Here is a 12378-nt window from a genome sequence, read left to right as displayed (position 1 = left end):
CCATTTAAATAATAGGGTTATGTCTGGTTTCAGAATTTGTAATGGGTCAATAGGCTATATACAGAAAAAAAGAGGCCAAAATGTTACCTTTTGGGGTACAACAGCTTGCCACTGGAGCAGTACCCTTAAAAAGGACGTATTTTTGCCTTTTACCCCTAATAGGTAAATATTACCTTATGTGTACGAATTACTATAAGGTACTAGGGATAAAATAGGTACAAAGATGTTCTTTTAAGGGTACTGCTCCAGTGACAATGTTGTATCCCAAAAGGTTCCATTTTGGCCTCTTTTTTTCTGTGTGGCCGGGATGAGTGTGAGATTTCCCATGAAATTGCGTCCCAGTCCGGCCCTGGAGTCATCTAAGTAAACTGAATATATTAAGAGAAATAAGCTGTTATTTTTTATGCCCATTTGTTTAGGGTAAGACATCTCCTTGTTAATGGGCCTATTACTTTTTGTTAATTCAATAAAAGGTGCCTCATGATGTGACTTTCATACATGTCACACAGTGAATTTTTGTTGTTTGAGTATGCTAATTTACTTGAAGTCAATTAATAATATCTTTTAAGCCCATTTTCTGAACAGGACAGTCACATTTTTAGTAAACCTTTTGAAATGTAGCCTAACCTTCCTGTATATATTAAAACAATGCACATAACATGTGAATATAGAATAATAATATAGCATGGACACTAGGTACATTTGTGCAGCATCAGCTAACATTATACTCTGGAAAATCAAAGAAAATATGTGGATTATATGAGGGCACTGCATGTGCTACCTCACTTTATCAACATATCATTGTGGAATAATTGCAAATTGTTTTGTAAGCATGCATGAGCAGATGCTTCTTTTTTAATTAACTTTATTTAATGTGTGTAATTGAGATAATTATTAAAAATTGTATTAAACTATTAGTTACATTTTTGTTTACGTAATGTATGAGTGACAGAGGATTAAAGCCCAATGCTCAATGTGCTTTATCTGCAAGGTAGACAGTAATATTAACACATTTCTAGTGTATTAGCTAGCTACTCAGCTGCAGTTGATTAAAGCTAACACTAGTAGTAGTACAAAAGTGTCATGACAAGCAACAGCAAGCAAGCTAACTATTGTTAGTACTGTTATAAATAAAATATTCACAGATTAATTTTTAATCATTGTAAGTAGAGAATATATTAAAAATATTTTTGATATGATATATAATTCTCCTAACTTTTAGGACAATCAGTTGACAATCAATCTCACTTGAGAAATTGTGATATTACATATCATTATTGAGATTTATATAAAAATGACCTATTTAATAACTTTGATCTGTATAGGACAATATACAATATATGTATATGAAAAGTATGAATGAAAATATATTTGAAAATACATTTGCCTTTGCACCTTGCTGAGTCTGTAATGTAAAAACATTCCTATGGATGCACTTGGAAAACAGATCCACTTCCAGAAACTGAATCTGTATCAATACTGTTATTTTATCTATTAACAAAAGAACAAGAACTTATGTCCAAACCTTTGTACTGCTTGTAAAATAGTATTTAACTTCCTTATCATTGTGTTCATAAACTGAACATACTGCGACAGTACAGATTTTTATTATATTACAGTATTTTGTAATAATACATTTATCTGAGTGTTTTATTACAACAAATAATGTTGCATTATAACTAAATTAACTGTTACAACTAAAAACACAGGTAGGATTTTACTATACTTTTACTTTTTATGGACTATTCTGTAGTCACCAAACTCCAGCACAGCAGTTTCTTCCAAATTTCTAAAGATATACACCAAAATGATACAGCAGTATCAAAAGTGCAGCACTCCCACTACCATAAAATAGGAAAACAAAGCTCTCTATTAATTTCAGTTACAACTCCAGAAAATCTCATGGAGGTCAGGCAACTGAAGAATGGTAACAGCATGGTCTGGCTGGTCTGCAGAGAAATATGGAATTCAATACAAATTACAACTTGATCTGCTAATAACTGTTCAAAGCAGTGCAATATTGTGATAATGCTCTATATATAATTGTCTGTTTTGGGCATCCTTAAATAAGTCCTGCTGTATAGAGGGATGCTTTAAGAACTGGCTAAATTCTACAAGCATTCCTCAGTGTTCGCCAGTTGATACGTTTCCCTCATCTTCATCCTCGGCCATGCCCTTCAAGTTGGTGCGCTTAAACTCCTCGAAAACCACTTCATCCTCCAGTTCACTACATACAGACACACATTCACATAAAAGGACAAGAAGCAGATAAATGACACATAGATTCTTGAGGCTACATAAAAAATAAATATAAAAATCTAAAATAAAAGAGATGTAAAATGTAGAAACTAAATTTTTTAACATGCAAAAAAGCCACACTTGTACTGTTTGCAGTAAAAAAAATATGTATCAACCTCAAATTTGGAACACAACTTAGATTCATGGCTTTGGTTTATATAAATATGTAAAGGTATTTTTGTGCATTTTTCATAATAATAAACTTAAACTTCTGTAACTTTTTTTAGTTTTACTTTTTTAGCTTTTAACTTTAATGTATTTTTTTTCACTTCAGCAGCTGCCAAGTGCCTCCTTTAAAAAGAGATCAAAAGTAAGTCTGTGCTCCAAAACATTCCAGATTTACAACAATTTAAGTTTTCACATCTACGCTCAAAAAATGGTTTACAGGTAATAAATGGATTATAACTATTCCATTAATATAATTTCATACTATAAAATCCACTAAAAGGCAAAATGTTAGATAAAAAACATTATCAAAATAAAATATAGTACATTAATTAAACTAAACAAAAATATCTGTCATTTTTTTGACCACCACACAAGCAGCACCAGGGTAAATCTTGTCTGAAGTTTGCTATTCTTAGTTCATCAAGCTGGCTTGTTGTGATGGTTTTAGAGAGGTTTTGGACACTTGAAGGGAGATAAGCTAGATCATCATCTTATTAAAAATTTAAAGGGGTCATATGATGCAATTTCATTTTTTCCTTTCTCTTTGGAGTGTTACAAGCTCTTGGTGCATAAAGAAGATCTGTAAAGTCGCAAAGACTAAAGTCTCAAATCCAAAGAGATATTTTTTATAAAAGTTAAGAGTCAACCACGCCTACCTAAAACGGCTTGTTCCAACACGCCCCCACATGTCTACGTCACAATGTGGGAAGATTTTCACGCAAAATGTTCACGCAAAGAAAGAAGGCGTAACTTTTATTCTCGCTGTAGTATTGTTTTTGCCACCGCCGCCATGTCGTGAAGGCACTGTATGTTTCCTTGTGAAAGCGAAACTACTTTGTTTGGCCTTCCAAAAGAGGACGATATCCGCTTCGTCATACCTGGAGCTGATCCGTGCTGGTCGCTTAGGAAATACATCAATCTTTGCGCTGTGGATCGCTGGATCGACTTTCACCAGGGGTCATCACATGTGGTTGCCGCAAGCCCGCCGGCCGCGCCGTTCTCAAGCCCACCGGCCTCCGCTCACTCGAGGCCATGCCTCACTTTAGGCCTCCGGCCTCCGCTCACTCAAGGCCGCAGTGTGTGACGCTGTTTCGTTGTGAAAGCGAAACTACTTTGTTTGGCCTTCCAAAAGAGGACATGACTAGAAATCAGTGGTTAAGTTGTGTTTACAACACTGTTCCAGAACAGTTTAACCCAAATATTCAGATGTGTCCAGCGCATTTTATGGAGGACTGTTTCCTGATCCTGGTAGAGTAGACTACAATGCCGGCTGTTCTGACTCACAGACTGTAAGTAGGTTTTTTATATTTAAAGAATTTGCCACTGATGATTCAAATGCGAGTTTTGAGCAGTGTAGAGTAGCACTTGTTGTTTGTCATTTCTCCGATCACAAATGCAAAAATGGTTTTATGTTTACGTGGCGCGGCGCGATGCAACACGTAAAAAGACTGTATAAGTCATTATAATCCATAATTATGTCCCCACTGGATGCAACAAATGCCTCGTTTATAATGGGTTTTAATGTTTATGTCTCGTCGCTCCGGCCGGACAGGGCATCCCAATATGGTAAGGCGCGTAACATTTCCGTCACACGCTTGAGGTATTCGGCCAATCACAACGCTCTGGATAGCTGGCCAATCAGAGCACACCTCGCTTTTCAGACTGATGAGCTTTGTAAAAATCGACACGTTTCATAAAGGCGGGGCATAGAGGAGAAATAATAATGTACAGTATGTGGAAAATACAGTTTTTTTAACCTTAAACCACAAACACATTTCATTACACCAAATACACAAAATAATGTTCTTTTTAGCAGCATCATATGACCCCTTTAAGCTGTTAATTTAAGCAAAGATAGAGAAGCAAGGCATGATGGAAAAAGACATTACTATTAACTTTTAAAATGCTGACTGACCTTTCTTTCACTTCAAGAGGCATTAAAGAGGAAACATTTTAAAAGAGTTTATACAAAATTGTATGTGAACCAGAAAATATTTAAGAGACAGATAATATATAATAGGTATAAGGTATATAGTCTAATACCTGTGTCAGGCTTCGGGTGCATAAGCTGGAAAGGGAGCTCCACCCCAACTTCACTGATATGTAAAAACACAAAGCATATATAAAGGGATTATATATAAAGGGAGTCCACAAGTCTGAAGCTACTAGCAAAAATATATTTATTAGATTTAAATTAGATTTAAAATCTCAGACTTTCAATTTGGTTTCAGACTTTTGGATACTATATATGTAGATCAGTGGTGTGCAGTGGTGTTCTGAAATGAGGAGGCACATTTTTTTTTTATCAAATGTAAATTCATCTCATAGTCACATTTTCTTGGTTAAATAAACATTACTTACACTATCAGAAACACTTTTTTCCTATATTTTTACATTAACAATGCAATGAAAATTCTATTTATTAAAGCCATGTATGAATCTCATCAAGTTAGTGTTTTTAGGCATTTTACATTTATTCCAAAATAATAACTCAAGGCAGTAACAATTTAAGCAATATATTTTATTTGTGAACTTATGTTCAGTCATTCTTTTTAATAATTAACTTTTAACTATGTTTTAATTGTTTGGATCAGCAAGCTCGTTAAATATTGGTCACAGACACGGAGATTTAGCCTACTTCAAATTTAAGGGGGTGGAGATTGGTAGGTTTAGGGGTGGAAATGGGTGGGTTTAGGGGTGAAGATGGGTGGGTTTAGGGATCAGGGGGTGGAGACGGGTAGGTTTAGGTATATGTAAGGTGGGAGGAATTGGATCTGGATCCAACCACGCCCCCTGGATCAGGTGTTCTGCAGTGAGGACCACCTCAAAAACTCCCACAGATCATGTTTTCAGCCCATTTTAAGTCTTTATCACAATTTTATTGTTTATTCAGACTGATTCGAGAACGTGAAACGCGCACGAACACGAGAGGCGTGATTTATCGCGCGGCTACAGACGGCAGTCAACGAGAGTAGCCGCTTGCAGTCGGGCGCGGATTTGAAAACGGAGCCGTCAAGCCGGACACTTTCTGCTCCTGTTAGTGACGCTCGCGCGGTGTTTGCGTACTCTATCACAGATGAAGTGAATTAAATGCAATTATTTGTCAAATATACAGACGTTTCAGAAACGTTTTCATGAGCAACAGATATATACTGTTTATATACGTCTTAATACATCGCCATCTGTTCAAGAATAAAGTTCAACGTAAATACTATTTAAATACTAATAAAGTGGGGGAATGTATGCTTTCATCAGTGTTTTATGATAATCGTGACTCAACATAACATTGCTACTACAGTAAACATGCTTTTACTGTTCTAAAAACACAGATTTGTGGCTTATTATTGGAATTGAAAAGGTTAGAATAAACCCAAAACACACGTGATAGTCGTCATGCGGTAAATCTGGCCAATCATGAAATGGCTGTGTCGTCATCAACGCTCCTGCAGCCGCTCTGGAGAAACTGCGCCGGCTGAGTTAGCCGGCTGCTCTCGATGAAACGCGCACGAACACGAGAGGCGTGATTTATCGCATGAACCAATCACAGCTGAACATAAACAGTCATATCCAATCATATCGCGATGGAGGCAATAGGTGCGTTCGACTTGAAGCACGGCTACAGACGGCAGTCAACGAGAGTAGCCGCTTGCAGTCGGGGGCGGATTTGAAAACGGAGCCGTCAAGCCGGACACTTTCTGCTCCTGTTAGTGACGCTCGCGCGGTGTTTGCGTACTCTATCACAGATGAAGTGAATTAAATGCAATTATTTGTCAAATATACAGACGTTTCAGAAACGTTTTCATGAGCAACAGATATATACTGTTTATATACGTCTTAATACATCGCCATCTGTTCAAGAATAAAGTTCAACGTAAATACTATTTAAATACTAATAAAGTGGGGGAATGTATGCTTTCATCAGTGTTTTATGATAATCGTGACTCAACATAACATTGCTACTACAGTAAACATGCTTTTACTGTTCTAAAAACACAGATTTGTGGCTATTATTGGAATGGAAAAGGTTAGAATAAACCCGAAACACACGTGATAGTTGTCATGCGGTGAATCTGGCCAATCATGAAATGGCTGTGTCGTCATCAACGCTCCTGCAGCCGCTCTGGAGAAACTGCGCCGGCTGAGTTAGCCGGCTGCTCTCGAAACGCTCTCGCGGTGCTTTGATGCCACACATGACAGTGACGTGGCGTCGGCGCCTTCTCAAGTCGGACAAAATTACTAACCGGCATGCACTGCTTCAAGTCAGATTGCGATCGATCTGCGCAGTGCTGCATGAAGTCGAACGCACCAATTGACTCCTCTCATGTGACTTTCCCTCATTCATTCTCCCCCACTAAACATGGCACGCTATAGGACCTCTGATGTAGGGGGGTCAGATAGAAAGTAGCCTACGCATAACATGGAGATTTACTTGTAAATATTAAGATGCATTTCTATAGCCCGGACTGATTTTAAAATGTAATTTTCAGAATTTTCTGAATCAATGATTCAGTGAACCATTCATTAAGTCAGTCACTTGCTTTGCTTTTGAATGAATCGGCCATTTGAACGAATCAATTGAATGAATTACAGGGATTTGCCACCACCTATTGGCGCTTTTAGTTTTATATTTAGAGTACATTTCTTTTTTAAGTTCATATTTCACTATTTATTTGTATTTTTGTATGTTGAATTGAAATATTTATTTCTAAAGCTACTTACATTTCAGCTACTTTTTTGTAATGTCTTTTCAGTGTTTTTTTCTAAATTATCACAATGATAACTATTATCTTTAATAATAACTTTATCTTTAATAGGCACATGATGCGCATGTTAATTCATTAATCTCATTAATTTGAGATTGATTTGATTAATTAATCGGCACATTATGTAATTAATGACAGTCCTATTTAAAACATAAGACATAAAAAAAGCTTAATTGATGTGCAGGGCCATCGGTAACAGGGAGAAATGTGGTGACGATTTCAACCGCAGGCCCTTCTGAATCCAAGATTAAAGAAATAATATTTACCTGGATCCCATAATTCTATGAAAGAGAAGAACAAAATATTAGGATGTATATATTAGGCATGTATGGTTTTATGCTATATACTGTAGTAGTATATTGTGTCATGGGATGCTAACCCTCCAACAATAAGCTTCACAACAATTCTGTAAGACACCAAGATCCCCAAAACTTCCTTCAGAACACCTTCTTTGATGCTGCAATAAAGCATTTGAACATTGTAAACATTGTTGTTTAAGCAGGCCTATATAAACATTCTATAATGTACACAAAGCCCAGTAAACTAAAACAGCTCTCATTATATACACGCCAATGTTTTCCATGGGGACTCACATGCTTGAAGAGGCTAAATTGGTGTCTTCATGCTTCAATTTTCCATCCAGTGCAATACCTAGCCTTTCTCTGTTATTGGCCAGTAGGGGGAGCAAAGTGTAGACTTTATCCAGTTTGGCACCGGAATCAACAGAGTCCCTGCACCAAATAGCAACCTTTAATCAGATTAACATTCATTTAAAAAATTTTAATTACATCAAAATTTCTGAATAAAACTATTACCCAGAGTCCTCTGTGGCCACTGCCTTCATATAACTGTCATTGGAGTACAGCACCACACTGGCAATTTGTTCCACTAAAAGACAGACATCCACAAGTGTTATTTTATATTTAAAGCAATCTACTTAAAGTATGACTTTAATAGACCAACATTTTTTCAATAAATTAGTTCATTCAGATTTCAATCAGATAATGCAGATAATCTATTAATTTACATTATTACATACTGTACACAGTCACACACACATGCAACTCTACTGACATGTTTTGAATTGGGGTAGGGGTAAAAAATATTAGGGTAGAACAACCATGCTGATATCATTAAAGGGGTCATATGATACTATTTTAAAGATCATTATTTTGTGTATTTGGTGTAACATTTGTTGACATGCTTTAATGTTAAAAAAACACATTATTTTTCAAATACTGTACATTATTGTAGGTCCTCTATGCCCAGCCTCTCTCAAACACGTAGTTTTCAACAAAGCCCCCTCCTTTGACAAGCGCAGTCTGCTCTGATTGGCCAGCTGACCCAGTGCATTGTGATTGGTCGAACACCACAAGCACGCCTCGGAAATGTAACGCCCCTTACCATAATCGTGAGCTTCAGTTTTCAAAGTAAATATCAAGACAGTTAATAATGTCCTTAGTTTTACCAACAGTTCAAGCCCGAAAGGGCAACAGAGTCGCGTGACAGACACAGTGATGATGCAGTACACAAGCCGTGGTTAAGACAGCTGACGTGCTATGATTTCTGACAGACAGTTCTCTCTCCTGTGATGTGACCCTGTTCCCCTCACACACACACACACGACGCGTTACTCTGCGCTGCGCAAAACTCCGCATTTGAACAGTCAATAGCAAATACTTAAACTAATAACAAAACATACTTACAGGCGCTGATTCAGAAGCGCCAGATTGTCATAGCAAAGTCGGAATTTACCCTTTTTAAAAAAATTTTTTTTAGAAATAGTCTCTGTGCACAGCCAGCCTTGTACTCTTCTAGGTTCCAAAAACTGTCGTCCATAAAATGCTTTGAACAAATTCGAACATCTGGGTTGTGCTGTTCTGTTGTAAAGAAATCTTAACCAATGATTCCTAATTGCATCTACTGCCGGAAGACCAAATAAAGTGTTTTTTCTTTCGCACTGAAACACAGCGTCTCCCTGACATAACACAATTCTTGAAAAGAAAACCTTATTTATGACCACTCTTATTTCTTGTTTCTTAACTCTTATTTCTAATCGACTTGTCAATGCTTTCAAACCTGATCTTACCAGAAATTATGATGTTCCTCACATTTTTGTTGGAGTCATTACTAATTTTGACCCTTACTTTGATGGGTTCCCCATGATAGTAAGTCTACAAGAGAAAATTGTAATGATCTAATTTAATAAAAACTATGGTGCGTGCAATATTTCACATTGATTTATTATATTCCAATAAACATTTTACATTAAAAAAAAACAACATGAAACATTGCTAATAACACCAAAGAAAGACACAAATTATGAGACATGCATGCTCGACTAGTGGTCTGTTTAAAACCCACCTGCTTCTGTAAGCTTGCCTCCATGTGCAATGGTTTATCAGACATGAGAAAGTCACGAGTGGTCTCCACACAGGGAGCTGGTCCTAGATTCTCTGGAGCATACTGGACCTTACGAATCATCAAACGTACTGAGCTCCTGATTGAGGAAGAGGAGAAGAAGACATATGTCATTGTTGAGATACCCCAAAATGGTCTACATTGCTCCATAGACAACATGAAGGAATTAGGATAATGGTAGGACAATAGGCAAGTAAATCATGGCAGGTTTGTATTCAACAGTATCCACTATGTTTCCCCTGTATAGAGAATAAGAACAAAGAGTTGTAGCTTGGACTAACCGTTTGCGAACTTTGGCATCCTGGCTTTCAGCACAGAAAGCTTTCACCTCAAACTCAACAGCACAGTGCTGTGAAAAACATTAGACAGTTCTGTGAAAAAATAAATACTACAAAGAGGCTATATATCATGTACATACAAAAGAAACAACTATGTCAAAATTAGGTAGAAAAATTGGTTCACAGTTTAGAAGAATGGTTTGATGTTAATGGATACCTTTCCAACATCTTTTGGGGCTGGCTGTAGTCCTACTGAACAGGGTAAGTTGTCAGGAAACTAAAAACAGAATTGAGAAATGCTCTTTATTATCAGGTCCAATAACAGACCAAAAAATAAATAAATGTATACTATACATACAGTACATATAAATGTGTATATATATATATATATATATATATATATATATCATATAAATGTGTATATATATATATATATATATATATATATACATACACTACCAATCAAAAGTTTGGACACACCTTCTCCTTCAGTGTTGCCTTTTTCGGAGTGTCTATTTACACTAAGTGCAAACGGGCCGCCTTGTTGGCAGAGGCTATTTACACTAACTCCGTCCATCAATGTGTGATTGGGCTAGTCAACACTACAAAAGAGACAGTTAAAAAGAGCTCCAGTGGCGTAAATGGTAAAGCACGTGCTGCAGTCATTTTGACGCAATCGACCAGAGTTCGAATCCGCCTTTTGACAAACGAAAGGAAATAATTGAAAAGTGGAAAATAAAGTATCGGGTAGGGTTAGGATAGGTGAAGAGAGGGCTTTATTGTCCCATAAGGTAGCATCCATTTAATAATTTGAGTCCCTGTCAAATCAAAATTAATGTTTTTTGGGTGTTGGTATCAATATACTTAGGGTTAAGGTCTTAAGGTTATCTATAAGCCAGTGTGCTCCAAAACAGTGACAAAATTAGCATTTAGAAGATATAAGCATTCAAAGCTTGCAGCTCATCACTTCCACCAAAATGGATCAACGATTTTTTTGACCTACTTTCACCTCGTACTTCAGCTTCTCATCAAATATTCTGACCAATCAAATGCTCTCTAGAATCCAAAGCGCCCGCCCCCTACACTATAAATAGACGCTGAAGCGCTGGCTGAGATCGGTCACTTGTTCACAGGATTTGTATTTTCTGTACGGTGAATGGAACGTAGTGAAATATATAGGGGATAGGGAACGATTCAGACAGTGTAAATATGCTTTACATTGGGGCAAAAGAAGTCTGGTTTCGCGCTATGTCACGCTAACCACACAGTCTGCCCTGGTCCAGAGACATGATAGCACGGAGCAGATCATATGCGCGAGTCGGCGCAGACCACAAAATGTATCGGACCCATTTTAATTCTAAACAGAACTCTATATTTTATAGCAATATGGATGAGATTGTAGTTGTCATACCCTGTCAAATGTGGCTTTACCGAGCTCAACGGCTCTAGCTCAAGCTGTGATATAAATGCACGCTATTGGCTATTTAAAAAAGGGGCGGGGCTATTCATATATGAAGTCTTCTAACGATTCTAATGGATTCACAAGTTTCAAAATCAATGTTCTAAAGCAGCGGTTCTTAAACCTGTTCCTCACGTCCCCCTGCTCTGCATCTCTCTCGCTCTCTCTCTCTCACCTGTTCATCAGCTTGTCAGCTCCAATAAGCTGTTTTGCATTTGTACACTTTATGTGTATAGACAGACAGATATTTTCCACATGGCTATGAGAAGCGTTAAACATGGACGTGCATGGTTGCCCTGCTGTATTAAAGGGGTCATATGATAAAATTTCAAATTTTCCTTTCTCTTTGGAGTGTTACAAGATGTTCGTGCATAGATAAGATCCCTAAAGTTGCAAAGACTAAAGTCTCAAACCAAAAGAGATATACTTAATAAAAGTTAAGACTTGTCCACGCCCTCCTAAAACGCCTCGTTTAAACACGCCCCCACATGTCAACATCACTGTGTGGGAAGATTTGCATAACACAGCCCAAATGCTCATGCAAAGAAAGAAGGCATAACTTTTCTCGCTGTAGTATTGTTGTTGCCGCCGCCACCATGTCGTGGAGACGCTGTGTGTTTAATTGTGAAAGCGAAACTACTTTGTTTGGTCTTCCAAAAGAGGACGATATCCGCTTGATCATGCCTAGAGCTGATCCGTGCTGGTCGCTGAGGAAATACATAAACTTGGCGCTGTGGATCGCCAGATCGGCTTTCACTGTGGACGAAGCGGAGTCCTGCCCAGGGTCGTCACATGTGGTTGCCGCAAGCTCGCCGGCCGCCGCTCACGCAAGTGTGTGACGCTGTGTGTTTCATTGTGAAAGCGAAACTACTTTGTTTGGCCTTACAAAAGAGGACACAACTAGAAATCGGTGGTTAAGTTGTATTTACAACACTGTTACAGAACAGTTCAACCCAAATATTCAGATGTGTGCAGCGCATTTTATGGAGGA

At 37.5% G+C, this 12378-nt stretch overlaps 1 protein-coding gene across 1 annotated transcript in view; it reads right to left on the bottom strand.

Moving 5' to 3' along the window:
• Positions 1-956: 956 nt before the first annotated feature.
• saga (S-antigen; retina and pineal gland (arrestin) a) overlaps positions 957-12378 on the bottom strand; it is a 39259-nt gene continuing 27837 nt past the window's right edge. Inside the window, exons 6-16 of the mRNA XM_016258859.1 lie at positions 10146-10205; positions 9932-9999; positions 9594-9729; positions 9319-9403; positions 8045-8117; positions 7823-7960; positions 7609-7686; positions 7496-7510; positions 4510-4562; positions 4382-4391; positions 957-2227 (exon numbers count right to left, since the gene is read on the bottom strand). Of these exons, the coding sequence (XP_016114345.1) occupies positions 2125-2227; positions 4382-4391; positions 4510-4562; positions 7496-7510; positions 7609-7686; positions 7823-7960; positions 8045-8117; positions 9319-9403; positions 9594-9729; positions 9932-9999; positions 10146-10205 (819 nt within the window). The 3' untranslated portion in view covers positions 957-2124. The remainder of the gene's footprint in view (positions 2228-4381; positions 4392-4509; positions 4563-7495; positions 7511-7608; positions 7687-7822; positions 7961-8044; positions 8118-9318; positions 9404-9593; positions 9730-9931; positions 10000-10145; positions 10206-12378) is intronic.

Source organism: Sinocyclocheilus grahami, unplaced genomic scaffold (assembly GCF_001515645.1).
Source record: "Sinocyclocheilus grahami isolate Dianchi unplaced genomic scaffold, SAMN03320097.WGS_v1.1 scaffold1749.1, whole genome shotgun sequence".
Lineage (NCBI taxonomy): Eukaryota > Metazoa > Chordata > Actinopteri > Cypriniformes > Cyprinidae > Sinocyclocheilus > Sinocyclocheilus grahami.
This window is presented reverse-complemented; position numbering and strand designations above follow the sequence as displayed.